The 26,152-nt window shown below is 36.2% G+C and overlaps 1 protein-coding gene across 3 annotated transcripts in view; it reads left to right on the forward strand.

The window, feature by feature from the left end:
- The window catches only part of GMDS (GDP-mannose 4,6-dehydratase), a 640,099-nt gene that overhangs the window by 286,576 nt on the left and 327,371 nt on the right, over nt 1–26,152 (forward strand). For all 3 annotated transcript variants that reach the window (XM_047734312.1, XM_047734313.1, XM_047734311.1), the window contains 2 exons: nt 17,606–17,798; nt 18,634–18,738. In XM_047734312.1, coding sequence (XP_047590268.1) covers nt 17,606–17,798; nt 18,634–18,738 — 298 coding nt within the window. The remainder of the gene's footprint in view (nt 1–17,605; nt 17,799–18,633; nt 18,739–26,152) is intronic.

Genomic DNA, 26,152 nt, shown 5'->3' on the forward strand with positions numbered 1-26,152 from the left:
GGTCCTGGGATCGAGCCCCGCCTCGGGCTCTCTGTTCAGTAGGGAGCCTGCTTCCCCCCCTCTCTCTCTGCCTGCCTTTCTGACTACTTGTGATCTCTGTAAAATAAATAAAAATCTTAAAAAAAAAAAATTAGTATTTCTCTGCCTCTGGAAACTCATGAGTTCTAATTCTTTGGGGTTTTTTGTTGTTGTTTTCATGTACATTTCAAGTACAACTTGAATCATGATTATTTTCCCCTTTTACTTTATAGTCCATTTCCTTTTGTGCTTATTTCCTCTTTTTTCCCATAAGTATTGTAGGCACAGTCCTCACTGTCTTCCATTCTCTTCCATCATTCTCTCTGTCCTGCCTCAGTGTCCATGCTGTTCTCTGATCACTTTATAGAGCTCAGGGAAGTGGAGGTCCACTCACACTGCAGCCAGTATCCTCATGGACAATATTCAAAAGCAAATAAGACAGATCCTGTTCAGTGTGACCTTTGTTTTCCTGCAAAATCTAAATTTTGTATGGCCCAGCAGTTTCAATGTGGAAAAAACCTGAAAACACAGCACTTACTTTTTTTTCTCACTTTGAAAGTATGTGGCTAATACCTCCTAGTGCCTTTTTTGTTATAAAAAGATACTACTTTTAAAATAATGTACAATTCCATTAAACAAATACTAAGAATATTAACAGTGGTAATACTAGTTTTCATGATTTTTTCTTCCCAGAGAATAACTTTAATATATCTTACTGAATTGCCTTACTCTTATGCTTTACATCAGGTTTGTTTCATCATTTTGTTATTACGGAAATGATTCTTCCAAAAACTAACACATGGATTTAGAAAAAGGTGTCTGTGGAGGAAGGAGTAATTTTGAAGTCCCTGTCTTTTCTGAGCATCTCTGCCATATTTGATGAAATGGAAATACTCTGTTCTTATTATTCGTTACCTCGAGAAACTCTCCAAAGGCCAATTATGTGTCCAGCACTAAGCTTGGCATGTATGCTGTTACTAAATTTCCCTCTAAAATTTGGGTTTCTTTTATGCATAATATGCTTCTCAATAGAATGAGAGGTATGCTCCAAATGAAGATTAAGTAAATTGTTCTTCAAATATCACTCAGTTGAAGACAGACTTCTTCTTCTTCTTCTTTTTTTTTTTAATCTAGCGCCTAATCAGACTTAAGTGAAGGGTGTGCCTCATTCAAGCCTTCTGGATTCCTAATGAGCTGGTTTATGGTCTTTCTATTCATATCCTTTATTATTCTACAAAGCGTTAGTCATTGTACCCACTTCCTGGCTGAGAGTTCACAAACCAAAGTCTAACTTTTTTTTTAACCCTCTCTTCATTTGACAACTGCTTTGTTTCCTTTAAATATTTTCCTAGTGCTCTAGATATTCTTTGAGTTCCAGAGGACTTTCTTAAAACACAGTTATTAGGACTTCATGGCCTCCCAGGGGTGTAAGAAGTATGGTCTTCAACAAAGGACACTGCTTTCTGCTCTGTTCGCTCTGCTCTTTTTAGTGAGACTCCACACTTTATTGGCCATTTAGTGTCAAACCAAAGCCTCATGTCTTCAGGAAATATTCAGAACTCCAGAGGACATGGGTCCAATCATTCTTTTTCTCCTTCCTGTATTACATGCATTATTTTCATGTGGTCCATTTTGAAGTATCTTGCCATTTCTCAGCTCCTTTAGGCAGCCCCATGAAGTCTTGCAATTTGCTATTTCTAGTGTAACTTTCCACTTTTCTGGAAAAACAACAGAAGCTTTGGAGATTTTTGTAGTGTACCTCCTTTGCCAGACTGTTTCAAAACATTAAATAAGGATAGTCCCTAAACCGGCTACTAACAAGGATCTACTCTTTGTCTTTTGCTCTTCCTGCTTGTATGTTTCTTTTTCTTTCTTTCTTTCTTTTTTTTTTTTTTTTTGAAGATTTTATTTATTTATTTATTTCCCAGAGAGGGGGGTGGGGGAGAGAGAGAGAGTGCGCACACAAGCAGGGGGAGTGGCAAGCAGAGGGAAAGGGAGAAATGGGGTTCCTGCTGAGCAGAAGCCTGATGCAGGCTTGATCCAAGGACCCTGGGATCATTACCTGAGCCGAAGGCAGACTCTGGACCCACTGAGCCACCCAGGTGCCCCTTGCTTGTTTGTTTCTATTTTTACTTTTAGTAGTCTGTCTAGAAGCTCCTGAATGGGGTGCAGGCTACTGAGGATGGAGCAGTGAGCTCACTGATGGTGCCTAAAAGACACTGGGATATTCTCCCAGTGGCAGAATTACTGCAATTTCTTCGTTAAATGAACTTTGTTATGGCATTTGTCAAGACCTTGGACAATCTAGGTGAATTACATCCATTGGTTTTCCCCACAGTCTTCCTTGCCTGTGTGCTTATTTATCTCCTTAAAGAATTATGCAAAAGGAATGAGGCAGTATCTACTCTCACAAAGCCACTTTTATTTTCTGCTGGGACATATCTTTATTCATTGGTTCTGCCCATTACACTTTGCTAGATATTTCACTATGGAAAAGACACCCAGCAGCCCAGTGATTTGAGTTCCTTTCCAGTCTGACCATCAAATTACCTTTTTATGCATTAAAGTCCTATTAGTAATCTATTGGCATTTTCATCATAGTGCATATAGTTTCATAAGATCACTCAGGGCTTCTTGAATGACCATCAGTCTTAGTGATTTGCCAGCATTTTAGTTTGTGTCTTAGATCTAAAACAGTTCAGTATTTGGCATTGTTCCTTCCTACCAGTTTCAGACAGCAGAACCCACCCTGTATCTCCCACAGCAATAGAGAGAAAATGTCCTCAGTTATCTCTTCCTGGGGCCCCTGCATTCCTCCCTTACCTGCATGTTCCAGCAGCCTCCCATGCACCTCTTTTGATTTCTCTTTGAACCTCACCTCTGTCTTTCTTGAGCATTAATTTTATTTTATTCTAGTTTTAGCAAATGAATCTTTTCCCCTGTTTTGCCTGTTTTGCTTGCCAGTTTGCCACACAGTTCTTGTTTAAGTTCCTGTTCATTTTCATGGGGATTTCAATAAAATATTTTCAACAAAACCTCTAGGTCTCTTGTAAGGAGTTACTTATTAAAACAAGACTTTTGTTCATTTCTCCCATGGCCTGGATATTTTATTTTATTCCTTCTAAAACTGACAGAGTATATGCTATTTATGGGAGAGAGAATAGACAAGAGAAACGGAGGCAAGGAAGGACAGAAAACTGTTTATTTACCCAAATACCATGTTGCTTTGGTCTCTTAAAGCCTCTTTACCTAGTTATTTGTCCTAAAGGCTCTAGCTGTACTTCTTGTCTTAATGAACTGTTCCCGTGTGGATATTGAGATCTCTGTTATTGCCACCTAAGGCCATGTTCTAGTTTCTCAGACTCACTTAACCATTTCAGAAAGTCCTCGTTTCTTTTGTTTGTTTGTTTGTGTTCAGGCGATCTGTAAATTAAAGAATGATTAGCTGTTTAGGTATAAGGGTAAATGCTTTGTTCCTACTTTACTGTTAGTAGTATGGTCATTCCAAATGTAATTATAGTAGTCATAAAATGGAAAGCAATGCTTTATAATAATAATGAAGACTATAAGGTGTTTACTGTGTGCTTCAGTTCACTTATACACAACTGAAGTAACTATTCATTATTTTTTCTGTACGGAGAACACCCCAAGTTACTGTAATCTGAGTAGTAACTGACAGCAAGCATTGAATACACTCGTCATTTTGGGATTATCTTCAACAAATATATTTAATCCTTTGGTTTAAGATTTTAAGGCTCTTGGTTAAGCACCTCTGATTTAAGTAATACTTCTATTCACTCCTGTGCCATCACCCTTTGTTAACAGAGAGCTTGGGGGAGCATTAGATCATTTTGTTTATGTGTGATCAAAATAATTCAGAAGATGAAAATTTAAAAAATTATAAAATATGTATCAATGCTAATTAGATTACTCATTTTGATTTTCATGTACGACTCTAGTGTTACATTAATGCATTAGTGTACTCACATCATTTTTATACATAGACATCAAGGTAAGGAATCTATTGACTATTTCAGACCATAGGATAAAAGGTTGTAATAGTAATACTTCAGGCTATATATACACAGAATCCAGAATGGCTGATTAGAGCTTATTAATGGGCTAGATAGGGGTTCTGAGGGATTTAGGGGCTTTTCTTCTTCTTTTTAAAAATTCAGTTTATTTAACCAAAAAAACCCCAAACAATTAATCTATTTCTCCCACCTCTCAAACCCCTTCTAGCCCTTCCTATGCCCCCACTCCCCTGCCCTGTCCTCTTACAGTCACCAGTCTGTTTTCTGTATCTGTGAGCTTGGTTTTTGTTGCTATTGTTGTTGTTTTAGATTCCACATATAAGTGAGATCATACAGTATTTGTCTTTCTGTTATTTCACTTAGCATACTGCCCTCAAAGTCCATCCATGTTATCACAAAAGGGAAGATTACATTCTTTTTTTTTTTTTTTTTTAGATTTTATTTATTTATTTGACACAGAGAGATCACAAGTTGGCAGAGAGATAGAGGGAAGCAGGCTCCCCGCTGAGCAGAGAGCCTGATGCGGGGCTCGATCCCAGGACTATGGGATCATGACCCGAGCCGAAAGCAGCGGCTTAACCCACTGAGCCACCCAGGTGCCCCTACATTCTTTTTTATTGCTGAATAATCCTCTGTGTGTGTGTATGTGTGTGTATGTACACCATATTCCTTTATCTGTTCAGTCATTGATATATGCTTAGGTTGTTTCCATATCTTGGCTGTTGTAAGTAATGCTGTAATAACATAGGAGTGCATATATGATTTTGAATTTGTGGGGGGTTTTTTATTTTTATTTTTTTCAAGGGTTTTATTTATTTGAGAGGGGGGGGAGAGCAAGAGAATGAGTGCATGAGCGGTGGGAAGGGGCAGGGGAAAAGGGACAAGCAGACTCTTTCCTGAGCAGGGAGCCTGACTCAGGGCTTGATCCCAAGAACCTGGAATCGTGACCAGAGCTGAAGGCAGCTGTTTAACTGACTGAGCCACCCAGGTGCCCCTAATGTTTTTAGTTTTTTTGGGCAAATACCCAGAGTGGAATTTCTGGATCATATGGTAGTTCTGTTTTTAATTTTTTGAGGAAACTCCATACTGTTTTCCATACTAGCTACACCAGTGCATTCCTCTATTCCCACCAACAGTGCACAAGGGTCCCCTATTCTCTACATCCTCACCAGCGCTGGCTCTCTCTTGACTTTTTGATAACAGCTATTCTAACAGGTGTGAGGTGGTATCTCATGGTGGTTTTGGTTTGCATTTCCCTGATGGTTAATGATGTCGGGCACCTTTTTGTGTAGCTGTTGGCCACGTGTATGTCTTCTTTGGGAAAATGTCTATTCAGATCTTTTACCCATGTTTAAATTAGATTGATTTGGGGTTTTCTGTTTGTTTGTTTTGCTATTGAGTTGTATGAATTCTTTATATATTTTGGATATTAGCCCCTTACCAGATGCACGATTAATAAGTATTTTCTCCCACCAAGTAGGCTGCCTTTCCATTTTGTTGATGGTTTCCTACACTCTGCAGATTTAATTTAATATAGTTTGTTTATTTTTGCTCTTGCTGCCTTTGTGTTTGGTGTGAAATCCAAAAAATCATCACCAACACCAATGTCAAGGACCTTACCACCTGTGTTTTCTTCTAGGAGTCTTATGGTTTCAGGTTTTGTGTTTAAGTCTTTAATCCATTTTGAATAAACTTTTGTATTTGGTGTAAGATAGTGGTCCAGTTTAATTCTTTTGCATATGGCTGTCCAGTTTCCCCAATACCATTTATTGGAGAGACTGTCCTTTCACCATCATATATTCTTGAATCCTTTATCATGAATTAATCATTCATATGTGTATTGATTATATTAGCGGTCTCTGTTCTGTTCATCTGATCTATGTGTCTGTTTTTAATGCTGATACTGTTTTGATTGCTATAACTTTATAATATAGCTTGAAATTAGGAAGCATGATGCCCCCAGTTTTGTTCTTTCTCAAGATTGCTTTGGGTTGGGACGCCTGGGTGGCTCAGTGGGTTAAAGCTTCTGCCTTCGGCTCAGGTCATGATCTCAGGGTCTTGGGATTGAGCCCCACATCGGGCTCTCTGCTAAGAGAGCCTGCCTCCCCCTCTCTCTCTGCCTGCCTCTCTGCCTACTTGTGATCTCTGTCAAATAAATAAATAAAAATCTTTAAGATTGTTTTGGGTTTTAGGGGTCTTTTGTGATTCCATACAGGGTTTAGGATTGTTTGTTCTATTTCTTTGAAAAATGCCAGTATAATTTTGATAGGGATTGTATTAGATTTGTATATTGCTTTGGGTAGTGTGGACATTTTAACAATATTAGTTCTTCCAATCCATGAATGTGGAATATCTTTCCATTTATTTGTGTCTTCTTCAGTTTCTCTCATCAATGACTAGTAATCTTCCATATATAGGCTTTTCACCTCCTTGGTTAAATTTATTTTTAGTTTTATCTTCTTTTTGATGCAATTGTAATTGGCATTGTTTTCTTAATTATTCTTTTTTAATAATATGCTATTAGTGTACAGAAACAAAATAAATATTTGTGGATTGATTTTATATCCCCCATCATTACTGACTTTATTAGTTCTAACAGTTGTAGGTTTTTTTGTTGTTGTTGTTGGAGCCTTTAGGGTTTTCTGCATATAATATCTTATCATATGCAAATAGTGATAGTTTTATTTTTTCGTCTCCAATTTGGATGAAATTTTTTTTTTTTCCTTTCCTAACTGCTCTGGCTAGGACTTCGAATATTATGTTGTGTAAAAGTGGTGAAAGTGTGCATCCTTGTCTTATTCCTGATATTAGAAGAAATGCTTTCAGCCTTTCACTACTGAATATGATTTTAGCTTTGGGCTTGTTGTATATGGCCATTATTATGTTGAAATACATTTCCTTTTTACTGGTTTTGTTGAGTTTTTATCATAAACAGGTGGTGAATTTGTCAGTTGATTTCTCTGCATCTTTTGAGATGATGATATGATTTTTATCCTTCATTTTGTTAGTTTGATATGTCACAATGACTGATGTGCTGCTGTTGAACTATCCTTGTGTCTCTGCATCTCTGGAATAAATTCCACTTGATCATGGTATATAAGTTTTTTAATGATCATTAAAATTCAGTTTGCTAAGTTTTTTGAGAATTTTTGTATCTATGTTCATCAGGGATATTAGCCATTTATTTATTTATTTATTTATTTATTTATTTATTTATTTTGGTGGCATCATTGTCTGCTTTTGGTATCAGGGTAATGTTGGCCTCATAAAATATATTTGGAAAAGTTTTCCCCACTTCTGTTTTTTGCAAGTGTTCAAGAAGTATTGGTATTCTTCTTTGAATGTTTGGCACAATTAACCAATGAAGCCATCTGGTATTGGATTTTTGTGTTTTAGGAGGTTTTTAATTACTGATTCAATTTCCTTTTGTAATTGGTCTGGTCAGATGTTCTGTTTCATGATTCAGTCTTGGTGGGTTGTATGTTTCTAGGAGTTTATTCATTTCTTCTAAGTTGTCTAGTTTCTTGTTTAATTGGTCATAATAGTCTCTTAGGATTTTTTTTTCATTTCTGTGGTTTCTGTTTTAACATCTCATTTTTTATTTTAGTTATTTGAGTCCTCTCTTTTTTTCTTGATAAGTCTAGGTAAAGATTTTTCAGTTTTGTTTATCTTTAATGAAAAATTAGTCCATAGTTTCATTGATCTTTAGTATTGTCTTCTTTATTTTTTAATCTCTATATCATTTACTTCTCCTCTAATCATTGTTGTTTCCTTTCTTCTACTAACTTTGTCTTTTGTTTGCTCTCCTTTTTCTCATTCCTTGAAGCTGCAGTTAGATTGTTTATTTAAAACTTTCTATATTTCTTGAGATAGGCATACATCCCATAAATTTTGGTATATTACATTTCCATTTGTGTTTGTCTCAAGGTATTTTTTGTTTGTTTTTCTTTTGATTTCTCCTTTTACCCATTGGTTTTTCAATAGCAAGTTGTTGACTTGCCATATTTTTCAGTTTTCTTCATGTGTTTAATTTCTCGTTTCATTCCTTTGTGGTCAGAAAAGGTGTTTGATATCATTCAGGTTTTCTTAAATTTGTTTTCTGAACTAACAATAGGATCTTTCTTAGATGGAGCTTTTCTTCTTTAACCACATTCTGAAATATTAATACTCTTTGATGCCACTGGTATACAGCAGACATTCTTTCCTTATGCCATGACTCCTTCAATAGTTTGGTGAAACCTATAGGAACTCTCAGAGTAATGTTTTTCAAAAGTATAAAGCAAAAACACTTAGGATTACAAAAGAAACTAATTATATTCATATATTAATGTTGTAATATTTGCAAGGCAAGCTTGTGAAGTAATAATGTGATGTGATATATTATATAACAAGACCTGAAGTCACCACTGTTACTTCAAAGCAGTGATGGATGCAAGTAATACTTTAGACCTCTGTAACAACTATGTTGTAGTATAAAAATGTCTGCTATAGACATTGGTGGAAAAGTCACATGTGGTGCTATTACTGCCAAGGATTTTTGCTTATATTCAAAATTGAGAGAAATTCTAAATTTCATATAGAATTTGATAAAAATGGAAGTGTATATTTTACTCATCCAGATTAGTGTGTGCCTCCTTAAATTTGATCCGTAGACCTTGTGGACCTTGGTTAACCATCCCAATGTAATGAATTTCATGAAGTAAACTTGTTGATTATTTCTGCTTATCAGTAAAGAATCTCTGCAAGCTTCTTGAAAAATTGGATAATTACTTCTGATTCTGTTTTCTCACATAAAAATCATTACAGGTTTTTCTGTGTTTATCACCAGCTGATACAACCCTATAAACTAGAAAAGAAAAAGATGTATGATATAGCTGATTTGTGATAATTGGAGTCACAAAGTATTTTTAAATTAAGATTTTCTACAAAGCTAAAGAGACTTAGTTTAATTGTTTTCTTTTTATCAATCTGTGGCCTTTCTTAAATGAGAAGTCAAGAAAAGTTTAAAGGAATGGGACCAGATATTCTTGGAGGATACAGAATATGGCAAAGCATTGTGATTGAGGTGTTACTGCTGAAGTAGGGAAAAAACCCATTTCAGAAATGAAGATTTTCAAACTGAAGGAATGTCCTTGGGATAGCTGAGCTTCCTTTAGATAATAGTAAATGGGAAGGGTTATAAGATTTGGTAAGGCACTACAGTGTGGTTGACCTTCCACAGCAGGAACTGTGCTCTTCAAGAAAGCAAAAATATCAGAAAACTCCTGAGAGTAGAGTACCATATATCTTTTCCACTCTCATTAGTAAAAGTTTCAATTTGTCTTTAGGGGTAAAAATGTTAACTTGTGAAAAAAAAATTAGTGTTAGTCATTCATTCATTCAACATATCTGTTCATACCCTACATTGATAGTAAGCAATAAGGATGACACATGGAAAACTCTGGTCCCTACAGAGTTTTCCCACAGTGTGGGAAGTGGAAAGAGAAACAGTGCGGTGTTGCAGTGACTCTCATCAAAGTTGTTACAGAGTGTGGTTTGTCTGGGAATCGTTCCCTTGTTCTATATAATGAAAGTTCTGATTCCCAATCTGCTTAGAAGATTTCAAAAAATTAATGGAAACTACATATTAATTTACACTGAGCATACAAAGGTAAACAAAGATGTCACATTTATTTAGTCTAGCAGGAGTTTATCACTTCAGTGAAGTAATAACCTTATGATTATTTGATGCCCCAATTCATAATTATAAAAGGTTTTGAACAAAAATATAAGCACAATGTAAGGAAAAATCATATAAAATTAGGCTTATAAATGTGAGGAATAAAAGTTTCTGAGCTGAACCTTGGCTGGGCTGGGAGCAAATAGAGCTAAGACTGGGACTGTCGTGCTTAGGGAGAAGTCATGGTGGGAATGATGCTGCTCCTCTGTTCTGAAACATTGTTGCCTCCAACTACAGACCCACACAGAAAGCCTGTTCCAGAAAGGCCTCTACTGGTGTGTACAAAATCAGTGTCTTCTGTTTCTCGTCCTTTTCTCCATTGAAACTGGAAACTTGTTATTTCCCAAACATGGCCAGTGCATTTTCCCTCCCTTTGCTCATGCTGGCCCATCCATTAGAATGCTTCACATCCCCCCTGCACTTGCTTATGCAGGCCATCTCCTCCCTGATCCCTTCTTTGATTTGTCCTGGTTATCTCGCCTTCTTTCACTCCCTATCCCCCACCTGGCTGCACACACATTTCAGCCATGCCTCTCCTAGTCCCTGTTGCATCCATTACCTGTAAGGCGGGTGAGAGGGACAGAGGACTGTTTCTTTTCACCTTTGTATTTCCTGTATCAGGACATGATGCCCTGCTGCTTAGGGAAGGTGCTTCTAAAATAGGAATGTACCCTCTCTAGATTCCCTCGAGAAAGCCCTTCCTGCCCACTGACCTGAAATTCTTCTGGATCCATACTCTTATTGTGGCTATTAAAACAGATGAGCTTCAAGTCCTAGTTGCTACGTAAATGCCAGCTTTGCTGGATTTCTGCTGAGAAAGACTGATTCACAGTAGAAAGTAATGTTTTATTGTTGTTCTCATTGATTAACAACTTTTGCTTGTAGATTCAAAGTCTTGAGGAACAGTAAAATAGTGCAGCTGCTTGTGTGGTCTTAGGTATTTCCAGCCTACTGATATTTTGAGCCTCCTTTTGTCTCTGAAAGCAAAGGTTAGAGGAAATGTTCTTCTGGTCTCTGGTTATCTTTTCCCACATCTAATTCTTTTGCCAAACCAATCTTTTTTCTGAGGCAACATTTTTATTCAGGAAACTTTGGCTCATTCACTGAGATTTTAAAAATTTCATGTATTTCATATGTGAAGTTCACTCCATTGTTAATTGTATAATAAGGTCATTGAGGAATTATATGCGCAAACTTCAGGGTTAATGCCACCTTATTAATTCAAGTAATATTTCTTAGACAACTTATATGTGGCAGGGACTCTTCTAAGTGGTAGGAAGCATGAGGGGTTTTAGGCCAGCTAGACAAGTGAAGACATGAGCAGTCTTCCTTACAGTCAAATGTGCTGGATACTCTGAAGAGAAGCTTTCAGTGAGAAGATGGAGTGAAGGGAATTATTTGTTGTAGATGGCAAGGTCAGAGAAGGCCTTGTGAGGGAAAGAAAGGATGGGGTGAGCCACGCAAATATCTGGGGGCAAAATGTTCTGAGGAGAGAGGTGAGTGAACACCCAGGCCCTGAGGCAGTGCTTACTGGGAGCACTGAGGGACCAGTGGGGCTGGCATGGGGGAGGTAGGGAGTGAGGCTGGAGAGACCAAGTCATGTGGGACTTGGAAGCAGCATCATTCATCCATAAGGACCCAGAAAGGCAAATGACATATGTGGTCTAGGGCAACATATATTATAAATAATTTTATGTTTCCTTAAATTCCTCCATAAATTTTTCTTTTTGTTTCAGCTGAAAAACCTGAAAGAAGTGAGGCATTATTTATCAATTTGTTATGAAATTCTCTTCCTTCTATTGTTTTTGACATATTTTTCCTTACTAAAATTGTTATTGAAATATGTTTTTCCAGTTCATTTTACTTTAGAAGATAAGAGTTCTATTAGTATTTGTAGGGTACTTAAATATATTTCATTTATTTTGTTGTAAGTAAGTAGAATTTTTCTTCAAATGGCTTTTCATTTTTGAATTTTAAATTTTTTTTTTAAGATTTTATTTATTTATTTGACAGACAGAGATTACAAGTAGGCAGAGAGGCAGGCAGAGAGAGAGGAGGAAGCAGGCTCCCTGCTGAGCAAAGAGCCCGACGTGGGGCTCAATCCCAGGACCCTGGAATCATGACCTGAGCTGAAGGCAGAGGCTTTAACCCACTGAGCCACCCAGGCGCCCCTCATTTTTAAATTTTAGATATATTTTCACCTGTGTGCAACTCTAGGGAATTGACTGGTGAACAGAAATAGTCAAGGTCCTTGCCCCTGTGAAGCTTACGGTCCAGTGTATATGTGCAGCAGGGACTAGTTTTTGTTTTTGTTTTCGTTTTTTCATTCATCTCAGCTTTTGCTTTTAAAATTCTTAACATGTGTACTCTTTAATCCATATTTTGAGGTAAGAGAAAGTATGAGGGGGTATCTGTGGGGTAGTTTTGATAAACTATTCACACTGGATATTTGCTGGTGACTAGAGCCATCTGCCTCACTATAGACTAAAAAAATAAAACTCATAGCTAAGCTTTGGTTCAGGGTTGTTCCCTAAATATTCTCATTATGAAAAAGAGAAACTAGTCAGCATAGAGAATAAAGATCAGCATAAGAATGAGTTTGAACACTGAAAAACCCACTAAGTAAGGCAGTGGGCCTCACCTGAAAAATTCCAAAATGGTTCTTAATCAGCAGTCTCTCAGGAAATAGCCAAGATCTTAAGTTCAAGGGCTGGAATGTTCTTGGGTGAGGAATCTCAAAGTGTGACATTTCTGACATCAAGTATTCAATTTTGGTGATCATTTATAATAGGTAAAAATGGGAGTGCTCCAATCACCACCATATGGAAACCACTCTACTAATTGGACACAGTTCATGTTCTCTTATAATAATCTAATATTAATAACATTTTAATTGTCAACAATACGTTAGAAAGGATGTTAAAGGGTCATCTAGTTCAAGATTTTCTCATCTGCAGTTCATGAATCCTTAGTAGGCAACACGGCAACTCTCTGGGTGCATGTACACTTGTACATATGTGTATTTCTGTTTCTCGCCAGAGAGTCTGAGGCTTTCAGGATATCTGTACAGAGTCTGAGCCTCAGAAAGGCCAAGCCCTGCTTTTGTGGTGAGCACCATTCCAGGAACAGAGGCCCAGATTTGCTGTTGCTGACTTTCAGTGTGACTTTATAAAATCCTTCTCTCTGAACCTCAGGACTGCTTTCTATTTCTCCTAGAATTGTTATAAAGCCCCAACAAAAGCACTTTTGAATTGTAAATGTCCTATAAATGTACAGTTGTGGCACTGTACTATGAGAAAACTGCAGCTAGGAAGTTGAGTGGCCTGCTCTAGAACTGACAGAGCCATGACCCCTCATCTCCTGAGGCCCACACAGTGCACTGTCCCCTCAATATGGGGCCACAGCTTTTTGTGAGAACAAAATGGCCCAATACCAAGACCATAGTCCTTGGAAAAAGCATAGTCCTTTCAACAAATGGTGCTGGGGTAACCTGACATCCATGTGCACACAACTAATTCAGACCTCTAACCCATAACATACATAAAAATTATCTAAAACTGGATTAAAGACCCAAATGTAAGATATAAAACTATAAAACTCCTAGAATAGAAGAATAGAGTGAATCTTCATGTTCTTGAGTTAAGTAAAGCATTCTAAGATATGACACCAAAAGCACAAACAATAAATGCAAAATTAAATGAATTGGACTTTTGTACTTCATAGTACACCATTAAGAAAGTGAAAACTGTTTGTACCTTAAATTTACACCATGATACGTGTTAGTTATATCTCAATAAAGCTGAGGGGAAAAGTGAAAAGACAACTCTCATAATGGGAGAAAATTGCAAGGCATGTATCCAGTAAGAGATTTTTATCCAAAATATATAAAGAACTTTCATAACTAAATAATAAAAAGACAAATAACCAGTCTTAAAAATGGGTGAAAGAGCTGCATAGACATCTTTCCAAATAAGATATGCCAATGGCCAGTAAGCACATGAAAAGATGGCTTAACATCATTAGTCATCAGGGAAATGCAAATCAAAACCACAATGAGAAATTTGTGTGGAACCATGAAAGAATCCTAATAACCAGAGCAAAATCTTGAGAAAGAACAAAACTGGAGGCATCATGCTTCCTAATCTCAAGCTGTATTATAAAACTATAGCAATGAAAATGGTAATAGTATATCAGCATAGAAACAGACACATAGGTTAGATGAACAGAACTGAGACTGTTAAAATAAATCAACACACATATGAATGATTAGTTCATGATAAAGGATTCAAGAATATATGATGGTGAAAGGACAGTCTCTCCAATAAATGGTATTGGGGAAACTGGACAGCCATATGCAAAAGAATTAAACTGGACCACTATCTTACACCAAATACAAAAGTTTATTCAAAATGAATTAAAGACTTAAACACAAAACCTGAAACCATAAGACTCCTAGAAGAAAACACAGGTGGTAAGGTCCTTGACATTGGTGTTGGTGATGATTTTTTGGATTTCACACCAAACACAAAGGCAGCAAGAGCAAAAATAAACAAACTATATTAAATTAAATCTGCAGAGTGTAGGAAACCATCAACAAAATGGAAAGGCAGCCTACTTGGTGGGAGAAAATACTTATTAATCGTGCATCTGGTAAGGGGCTAATATCCAAAATATATAAAGAATTCATACAACTCAATAGCAAAACAAACAAACAGAAAACCCCAAATCAATCTAATTTAAACATGGGTAAAAGATCTGAATAGACATTTTCCCAAAGAAGACATACACGTGGCCAACAGCTACACAAAAAGGTGCCCGACATCATTAACCATCAGGGAAATGCAAACCAAAACCACCATGAGATACCACCTCACACCTGTTAGAATAGCTGTTATCAAAAAGTCAAGAGAGAGCCAGCGCTGGTGAGGATGTAGAGAATAGGGGACCCTTGTGCACTGTTGGTGGGAATAGAGGAATGCACTGGTGTAGCTAGTATGGAAAACAGTATGGAGTTTCCTCAAAAAATTAAAAACAGAACTACCATATGATCCAGAAAATCCTAAGGAAATGAGAACACTAACTGAAAAAGATAGCTGCATCCTCATGTTGATTGGAGCATTACTTATAGTAGCCAAGATACACAAGGAAACTAAGTGTCCATTGATGGCTGAAGGGATAAAGCAGATGTGGGGTGTGTGTGTGTGTGTGTGTGTGTGTGTATGTATACATACACATGTATACATACACAATGGAATATTACTCAGTCATAGGGAAGAAAGAAGTCCTGTCATTTGCAACAACATATAAGAGCCCAGAGGACATTATTATAAGTAAAAAAGGTCAGACAGAAAAAGACAACTATTATTTGATTTTACCTATATATGGAATCTAAAAAAGGAATGAAGAAAACAAACACAGTCATAGATACAGAGTGCCAGAAACAAGGGGGTGGAGGTGGTGGACAGTAGATGAAATGGGTGAAGGTGGTCAAAAGGTACAAACTTGTAGTTGTAAAATGATTAAGTAATGGACATGTAGTTAATGGTAATGGTGACTGTAGTTAATACTGTATTGTTTGCAAGTTTGTAAGAGAGTAGATCTTAAAAGTTATCAAAAAGTTTTGTAATTCTGTAGTGATGGATGTTAACTTGACTTATTGTGGTGATTCATGATATATACATAAATATACATGATATATACATAAATCATTACATACAATTGAGACAAAGGTAATGTTATATCAATTATACCTTAATAATACAAAAAAAAGGCGCCTGGGTGGCTCAGTGGGTTAAACCGCTGCCTTCGGCTCAGGTCATGATCCCAGGTCCTGGATTCGAGCCCCGCATCGGGCTTTCTGCTCAGCAGGGAGCCTGCTTCCTTCTCTCTCTCTCTCTCTGCCTGCCTCTCTGCTTACTTGTGATTTCTCTCTGTCAAATAAATAAATAAAATCTTTAAAAAAAAAAAAAATAATAATAATACAAAAAAAAAAAGCCCAGTGATGTACAGTTTCACACTCACTGGGATGTCTAAAATCAAAAAGACAGACCACAGTAAGTACTGAGTAGGGTAGGGAATTGTTAGAACTCTTATTTACTGCTGGTGAGAATGTGAAATGGTGCAGCTACTTTAGAAAACAGTGTGGCAGTTCCTCAAAATGTTACATGTTGTATGAAAATGACTCTATTTCTAGGTACATGTCCAAGAGAACTGAAAATATGATACATAAAGGAAATCAGTCACAAAAGGCCACATATTATGATTCTATATATGAAATATCCAGAATATGTCACTGCATAGATACAGGAAGTAGATTAGTGGCCGTGGGGGTGTGATGGGAAGACAGTAAGAGATTTCTGATGGGTACCAAGTTTTCTCTGGGGATAATGAACACATTCTGGAATTCATCGGTGGTGATGGCTGTGCAATGCTGTAAATATACTAAAAACCAGTGAGTCGTAAACTTTAGAATGTATGTAAATTTTATGGTATGTAAATTTTATTGCAGTAAACCATTATTTGAAAAGAATAAAGTAACCCCAAATTGTGCTTTCTTGACTTTGAAAGATTGGGGATGAAAAATACTTTTATTGTTTTATCTCATAGCTGCTGTGAGTTTTACTAACAGGCTTAGATTACATGAGTGTAGTAGTTTTGAGTCAGGTGCCTGGTCACCTGTCACCCGTTCCCTAAATACCGTGTGCACAGACAAGACTGTAGCATGTGCCCAAGTAACACTCAGGACTAGCAGCAATGTGGGCCAGTAACCTCCTCAACCCAGAGCCGGGTTTTTCCAGGTGAGTATTGAGGTCATTCTCCAGGCAGCAGGGAAGCATCTTTGCATTGTGACCAGCTGTATTTGGCCTGCAAATAAACCAGCAACAAAGATTTTCAGCCTTACTATTTTGGGATATTTTAATATTAGGTTAACTTGTTTATTATGTTTAGAAATAATTTTAGAAAAAACATATCAGTCACCTTTATTTTTAAGGAATATGTTAAGAAACTAAAAAATACAGAATTATTCCTTAACACCCTCTTTTTAGAAATCATTCAGTTTTATACATTAACATCTTACTGTAGTCAGTGTCTCATAATTAAAAGATTATATGTATATATGTAATATACTAAAAAGTAATTCTTGATTTTATTTAAAAATATTTTAATAACAATATTTTAAAATTAACAATATTTTAAAAACAATATTTTAAAAAATCAACTGTATCTAAAGCACACGTTCTCAAACTTCTCTGAGAGTAAAAGTCAACTAGGACTCATAAACGGGGATTTTTCTAGGCTTCCATCCCCAAGAGATTGGTTCAATTCTGAATTTTTAGAAATCTCCCAGATGATTCAGAGGAGCAGGGGTTTGTATTTTGAGAAACACTGCCTTAGGAACTTCAGCCTAGAATTGTTCTTCGTTGGGGACCATGGGTGGCTCAGTCATTTAAACGTCTGCCTTCGGCTCAGGTCCTATCCTGGAGTCCTAGGATGGGATCCTGCATTGGACTCCCTGCTCAGTGGAGTCTGCTTCTCCCTCTGCCCTTTACCCCACTTGTGCTCTCTCTCTCTCTCAAATAAATAAAGCCTTTGAAAAAAGAATTGTTCTTCATTTTACCATAGATAATTAGTTGGTATATCTTAAGATATTTTCAACCATTTGATGTTAAAAATAGATGACATTTATGCACTTATTCTGCTATTAGAAAATAATATTTTGTCACAAACATAACATTTCTAAGTCTGTGAAATGTAAGATGTGTTTGTTACCACTGTCAGCACCTTTGTTGCTGCTACCCATTAATGTGGTACTATCTTCACCTGCTATTTCCAGATTTCTTTTGACCTGGCTGAATATACTGCGGATGTTGATGGAGTTGGCACTTTACGACTTCTGGATGCAGTTAAGACCTGTGGCCTTATCAACTCTGTGAAGTTCTACCAAGCCTCAACAAGTGAACTCTATGGGAAAGTGCAAGAAATACCCCAGAAGGAGACAACTCCTTTTTATCCTCGGTCACCGTATGGTGAGAATTCATGGGTACAGCCTTGTGCATGTGCCATGCATGTTCTCTTGGCATGGGGCATGCATGTGTTTCTGCTTTAGATCCATTCCTGTCTCTCGTCTGAAGTCATTTGACTGTGAGATTAACATTAAGATTAGACTAAAATGACTAGAAATTGGGAAGCAGAACATTATACACTGCTCACTCTAAGTATTTGTTGTCACTGCCTTCAGGACGAAATTACCACTTCACTTGAGTGATCCACGTTCATCCAGCCCTTCTGTACACATCACTTTGAAAGGAAAATTAAACCCACAAGACTTTTTTTACTTAACTGTTGTGAGATTTGCTGAAGTGATAGGTTTCATGTTTTTTATTTCCCCAATGGAAGTTTCCCTGGGTTCAATTTTTTTTTTTTTTTAAAGGGGATCGGTTACATCTTATGTATTTGTAAAAAGAGTATTCATGAAAGGCTTCAGTGCAAACTTCAAAGCATCTAGAATATTAAGATTTCTTTTTTTTTTTTCACTTTCTAATTCCTTAAAACTAGGAAAAAGGAAATAAGACCTTAGGTCAACTCTACCTATTGCTCACTTTATCACCAAATCAGTTAGATTGTAGAAGACAGAACTGTGGGTATTACAAAAGTAAAAAAAAAATTTTAAATATTTTCTTGTGCACATGATTAACTGGCAAAGGAACCTTTAGTCATTGGCTTTGACTCTTATCTTTTTCTAACTTAGTATATTACAAATTAACTTTTGCATGTTGTTACTTGTTTAAGGTGAGTGAAAAATCACCGTCTTTTATTATAAAACACCATCTTTTATTTGCTTTTAAAAAATTATTCCAACAGGGGCTGCTAAACTCTATGCCTATTGGATTGTGGTAAACTTCCGGGAAGCATATAATCTCTTCGCAGTGAATGGCATTCTCTTCAATCATGAGAGTCCCAGAAGAGGTCAGTAAATATGGTAATGGACAAGACAGTTTCAGACTAACAATAACTAAAAAAGTTGTATGTTACATTCTGCATATGTACTGTATAGACTGGGGAAAACTTCACATCTACTTTTAACTACAGTTGGCCCTTGAAAAAATGGGTTTGAACTTTGCAGGTTTACTTATAAGGATTTTTTACAGTACAGTACTGTAAATGTATTTTCTCTTATGATTTTCTTAATATTTTCTTTTTTCTAGCTAAGTTTATTGTAAGCATACAGCATATAGTACATATAACTTACAAAATATGTGATCAACTTTAATACATATAACATACAAAATATGTGTTGATCAACTTTATATTATCGGTAAGGGTTCTAGTCGACAGTAGGCTATTAATTAAATAGGGAATCAGAAGTTATATGCCTATTTTCTACTGCATGGAGGGTCACCATCTGTTACCCATCCATATTGTTCAAGAATCAACTATATTGTGAATGTCAGAAGTGGTAAATTAAGAAATGTAAATCCAAAGTTAATTACTTAGTATGTTTGCTAGGTTTTTATTAAACATGAAAACTATACACTGTTCTTATTTTACCATTTTCATTAATAGGTCTTATCAAGCACGTTTTACCTAATTATTAGGAAGTTTCCAAATGAATGGAAAGGAATATACTAATGCTTGTTTCTGGAAGTCACTCTTATGCATGTAGACTCAACTTGTAGAATATATGTATATTACTTTGAATCCGTTAGATATTCAGTATTCTTTCTTTATATTCCATTTAAGGAGACATCCATAAATTACTGTGCTTCTAAAGTATATGTTAAAATAATTTGAAATCAGTGCTGATATGTAGAATCATTATCTTTTTTTTTTTTTTTTTTTTTTTTTTTTCAGAAAACTGTGTTTTGTTTGCATTGGCTTGTTTGCTTTTCACAGTTGCTGTTGAGACTGTCAGCAACATGCTAGCTTTTCTGTTCCAAATTTTAGGCTTTAAATAAGAAAATGTGTATTCTTATCATTATTTCTTATTTGCTGAAGCATGAGAAATCTTTACAAAATGTGTACTCTTCACAAAATGAAAATTATTTGTACAATCTAATTCTAAGATGTTTTATACAATTTCACTATCATTTAGCCTTTTAGCTTGAGAATAAATGAAAAGTCCACATAAGTCCAAATGTTATAAGTTGTTTCATGTCCAACAACTAGTAATGCTTATAACTTTTTCAATGAAATTTTATGTGACTATATAGCTACATAATTAACCTACAAGTGATGAGGAAAGAATAAAGTGACAGATATATAAAGGTATCTTAAATACCAATACATTTTTATTTTATAATTGCGTAACTTAAAAATTCCCATTATATGATGCTAAAGAATAAGAACCCAGTCTGTCATGCCAATTGCCCCAAAAGAAAGCAACTTAATAAGCAGCCAGAAAGATATCTTTAAATAATTTTGTGGTTCTGAGTGTCCTTAGTAGAGGGAAAAGAAAAAAAAGGAAAATCTTACCTCTCCTTGGCCACGGCATTTGGTATGCAGGATGCTCAAGGCACCTGCTCAGTAAATGATAGCCTCTGCCTCTTTCCTCCTAAACATGTTTATACCCATTATTTGGGTGTCTGTACTTTTCCACTTTCAACTTTCTACCTGCAGAACAAAATAAAGAAGTAAAAGTCAAGGGGCACCTGGGTGGCTCAGTGGGTTAAAGCCTCTGCCTTCAGCTCAGGTCATAATCCCAGGGTCCTGGGATTGAGCCCTGCATCGTGCTCTCTGCTCAGCAGGAAGCCTGCTTCCCCTCTCTCTCTGCCTGCCTCTCTGCCTACCTCTCTGCCTACTTGTGATCTCTGCCTGTCAAATAAATAAATAAAATCTTAAAAAAAAAAAAAAGGTAAAAGTCAATTGTTTTGGATCAGGTTAGGATAGGGAAAAATATTTTTAGTTGCAGAAGGAAAAGATACATTAAAATATGACCTTCCCCCCGCCCAAAAAATCTTCTATTTGCATATGTTATAATGAGAACTAATTCTTGTCTTTGTCAGTGTTAAACCCTTCTTTTAAAAAATTATTTTAAGGGGCGCCTGGGTGGCTCAGTGGGTTAAGCCTCTACCTTCAGCTCAGGTCATGATCTCAGGGTCCTGGGGTCGAGCCCCGCATCAGGCTCTCTGCTGAACGGGGAGTCTGCTTCCCTCTCTCTCTCTGCCTGCCTCTCTGCCTACTTGTGATCTTTCTTTCTCTCTGTGAAATAAATAAATAAAATCTTTTAAAAAAATTATTTTAAAATTAATACTTCTTTCTTCCCTCTCACTCCCTCTTACTGACTCCCAGCTCTGTCCTCAGACCCACTAAAATTCCTTCAAAAACACTCCAAGTGGGCGCCTGGGTGGCTCAGTGGGTTGAGCCGCTGCCTTCAGCTCGGGTCATGATCTCAGGGTCCTGGGATCGAGTCCCGCATCGGGCTCTCTGCTCGGCAGAGAGCCTGCTTCCCCCTCTCTCTCTCTGCCTGCCTCTCTGTCTACTTGTGATCTCTCTCTGTCAAATAAACAAATAAAATCTTAAAAAAAAAGAAAAAAAAACACTCCAAGTGTCTTTATCTTAAACATACAGAGTTATTCTATATACACTATTCTACATCGAGGGCTTTTGTTAAATGTTTGTCTAAAAAATTGACTTTGTAGCATACACCGTTCTGCTTTATTATATATCTGAAAATCAATAGCTCATGTTTTATTTCATTTACTATCAAATAATGAAAAATAAATAGGAGTATATGTGGAAATAATATAATATTTAAGATATCTAATACTTAATACTTAAAGCTTTTTTGAAAGTTGGAAATTAATTTTCATATTAACTTAATCCTACCATAACACTATTGTTTTGTCACAGTTATATTTTCCAAAGAGATTCTCTGCCAGACTGAGAATTCCTTAATTGTAGGACTGTATTATATTTTTAAATCTTCAGCTTATAAAACAGTACCTATCTGTTAATGAACATTCAGTAAATATTTTTAATGAATGAATGAATGAATGAATGAATGAATATCTCATGTTTTAGTAAAATGTTACAGACTTTAAAGGTGGGCAGTCTGAATTACAGAACAGTAGGGGTTTATTTAAAAGTGTGAAATAAATGTTGATTTACTGGTTTCATGTAAGGTGTAGCTAAAGGCCATTTTGAAATAAAGATTCACCCTGATATACTGCAATAGATAAAATGCATTTCTAATTAATAATCTTAGTCTATATACCTATAATTGCTGTGGTACTTTAAGTTCATTTATTAAGTAGATTGAGCATTTATGCATCAGTCGTCTTTTACCCTGTTACCACAGTAGGCAAATACTCTTTAGATAGTGCAGTGGTAAACCTCAATATAGTTCTAAGATACATTACCACAAATGTCCAATTAGTAGAGCCCAAACCGATGCAGCCTTTGTTGGGATGTGTACTTTTTCTCTAACGAAAAATATTTAACAAGTCCCTTTTGACTACAGGAACAGTATTCCATGAGAATTTCTAACTTAAAAAAGTATGGAAGAAAAAAAAAGTATGGAAGAAGTATTTTTCAGCTTAAAGGTATTCTAGACCAGAGGTTGGCAAATAATGGCTCATGGGCCAAATCCAACCGACCAGCCTATTTTTTAAAATAGATTTTATTGGAGCACAACCATATCCATCTGTTTGTATATTGTCTATGGCTGCTTTCACAGTAGAGTCCTGTGGCCTACAAAGCCCAAAACATTTGCTGTCTGGCCCTTTAAGAAAACATTTGCAGGCCTCTCCTACAGAACAATTAGTTCCTCAATATCAAGGAAATTTCATTTGGGTTTAATATTTCTCCCAAGGTAGCAAGATAGTCTTATGCAAAGGATTTCCAATATTAAAGTCAAGGAGAATGAATAGGTAACCCATCCTTAAACAGAACTCGTGAAGTATTTGGGTCAGCTGGGGTTCTGTTGTGCTCTATTGAAGTACTGAGGGATAGAACCAAATAAACTAGGAACTGACTGAAGAACAGGAGCATAGTGCATTACAGCAGCCTTTCCTCCTGAGTTTGACACTTTACATTTCACTTTTGACTCTATTTGACCTTTTCTCTATTCCAAATACTTTGTGGTTTTCTCTTTTTTTCCCCCTTATTCGGGAGAGAGAGAGCATGTACTAGCAGGGAAAGGAGCAGAGGAAAAGGGAGAGGGAGAGAGAGAATCTCAAGCAGACTCCCCACTGAGCATGGAGCCCGACTCAGGGCTCTGTCTCATGACCCTGAGATCATGACCTGAGCCGAAACTAAGAGTTGGATGCTCAACAGTGACTGTGCCACCCATATGCCCTTTATGGTTTTCTTTTTAAGTATACCTATTTTGCTTTGTTATGAGAAGGTGTTATGAGAAGGTTGTAATGCCTGTAAAGATAGTTGGGATCACCTGTGTTTAGCACAGAAATTAATTGGTAGAGATTATTGTTGTAGAGAATAAAATCAGTAATCCAAAGACTTGGGCTCTGTTTCCCAGTCAGCCATGCAGTCATTCTTTCAATTAAGGCAAGATGTTTGAAATGCTCATGCTTTAGGTTTGCTTTTTTATAAAATGGAGGCATTTGAGTAATATTTACTACAAATTAATAATGAACAATATTTGAAATTCTTGACTTATATGTCCATAAAGGGTGAAAAAGTATGATATGTATCATGTTCTGTGAATACTATATATTATATAACAATACTCACCAATATTCTTAAGGTACTTTTATTCATAAGCACTCAACATTTAAAATTAAAAAATATACTGTCTTTCGAATTAAAGTGATAGTTGCTTTATGAATAAATTGCACAAAACTGCACATGTATCTGGAAAGCTTTTTCCTCTCATATTGTTTCTCCAAATTTGAAATTTTTTATGTTTCATTTACGTATCTCTGTAGCTATATGTACATAAATACAGGGTTCTGTTTGCCACAAATGTGGCTATATTGACACCTTTCTTTTGGAAATACAAATTTATATATTTTCTTTTTAAAATATTTTATTTATTAGGGAGAGAGAGAGTGGGCCCGTGAGTGTACAAGCAGGGGAAGTGGCAGGCAGAGGGAGAAGGAGAAGCGGGCTTTCCACAGAACAGAGAACCCGATGCGGGGCTCCATCCCAGTATTCTGGGATCATGACCTGAGCTGAAGGCAGATGCTTAACTGACTGAGCCACCCAGGTGCTTCTATATTTATGTAGTTTCTATTCAGGAAAAAAAAAGGCTGTGTTTATTGTCCAGAGCTATTAAGTTTCTGTGAGGAAAATGTCATGTTTGGAAAAATCTTTTAGCTTTTGTTGCTAAGTGTTTTTGAAAGGCTAATCAGTTAAAAAGACTGCTGTTATACAGCTATTAACTATAAAAACTATGGAAGATATTGAGAAATTTTTTATTGCTTTAAAAGTAGTTCATGAATAAGGACATTATAGTTTCTTTTCAAATATGTTATTTACCAGTAATAAAATCTCTTAAGTTAAAGATTATTCTATAAACCAGAACATTAAAACAAGCCCATTTCTAAAGTTAACAGTAATATTTGTAGTTTTGATTATTAAATAATTAATTTTTTTAAAAGGTTTTATTTATTTATTTTAGGGAGAGATACAGAGAGCACAAGAGAGCAAGCATGAGCAGAAGGGAAGGGTAGAGGGAGAGGGAGAAGCAGACTCCCTGCTGATCAGGGAGCCCAACACGGGGCTAGGACCCTGGGATCATGACCTGAGCTGACGGCAGACACTTAACAGACTGAGCCACCCAGACACCCCATTGATTGTTTATTAATTCAGAAGGTAAAGTAACAGGAATTCCTACTATTCATCACCTAGATAATTAAACCATTTTGCTAATTATATTTTATTTTTATATTAGCATGTCACATTAATTTGCTGACCTTTAAAAATTATAAATAGCATTTATATGTTATATATAAAATATTTAAAAAACCCTCATATTTTGCATGACCATCAAGAATGAACAAAGAGAGACATCCTACCTTCTAGTTTCAGAAGATTAGAAAAGCCAAATGATTCAACTTGATTTCCTGACTTAAACGACTGTAGCCATTGTGATTAAAAGTAAAATGCACATGATATTGAGCATTCATGTGACTTTTCCATTTTCAGTATGATTGTAGAAATAGTGTCTCATCTCCTACAGCTAAGTAATGGTGTAGGTTTTTGAGAGACTTCCTAGGAGGAGGTCCTTGAGAGAAAGGCCACACCAAGAATGTGTTTGGTCTGCTGTCTGCTATCTGCAGGTGAGGCTTAAGTGTCTGTTAGTTCACAGTGGTAGGACCTGTTGATTTTTGACTCTCACTTAGTTGCTACTGGTGCTACAGAAGGAGGTCAGTTTAAAGAGTTCCAGTCTTTTTATGAGGATATTTTTCTTATGTTGACTCATCTTAATGTATAGATCATTAGGTCTGTCTGGACAATACAATGACTACTATTTCCAAAATCAACTGAAGAAGTCAAGTTTGGCTATGTGAACCCACCTCAACACCATTAATTTACTAACAAATGAGTCACATGCAGTGATTGGATCCATCCCTTGGATCCCTTTAACCTGAGTAAGAAATCATGGTCCGTCAACAGTCCTATTTCTTCCATTCTTTTTTTCTTTTTCTTTTTTAAGTGTATAAAACTAGAACATTTACTCAGCTCTACAGAAGGTATTATTTTTTCTCAGTAGGTTTCCTCCTTTTCTTTCTCCTTCCATGTTTGACCCCTAAATAATGCTGTCTTCCACATACAGCCTAATAAATACCACTAAGAAGCTGGTACAAAAAGTTCAAGAAGAACTTTTTAATCATTTCCCAGCTAAGGGAATCAGAGTAGTTTGGCCGTCATCATCATCATCATCAAATATAACAATGAAGAATATTATATTCTTGACCTGTTTTGTTGCATTTGACATTGTGAATTAATACCCTAAAGGTTCTTTTTAGAGACATTTTGACTAACCTTGTTTAAGTTACATATTTCTTTATTTGGGTGTGGAAATTCATACACCTATTTTTTTCTGATCCTTGTGTGTATTAACCCATTAGATAATATTCTTTGTTTTAAAGAGCTTTTAGGGAACAAACAGCTAATATCCATTTGTATGTATTTCCCCCCCAAATTCTCAGAACTTATGAGCTAGAAAGGAATTTAAAGATCATTCCATCCCATTTATTTCATCAATGAAGAAACTGAAGCAGCGTGAGGTTGAGTTTTCCAAGGTGACAAAACTAACATGTTGTCAGCACTAAAGCTAAAATAATCCTGAAGAAAGGAATGACTTAAGTTTTGTTCATATTTGCAGAAATAGCATGTATATGAATTGTGAGTTGGAAGTGAGCAAATCAGCCCCCATAAAGCAGACCTGGTACTTGTGCTATGGAACGAAGCAAGT

This window comes from Lutra lutra, chromosome 6 (genome assembly GCF_902655055.1).
Source record: "Lutra lutra chromosome 6, mLutLut1.2, whole genome shotgun sequence".
NCBI lineage: Eukaryota > Metazoa > Chordata > Mammalia > Carnivora > Mustelidae > Lutra > Lutra lutra.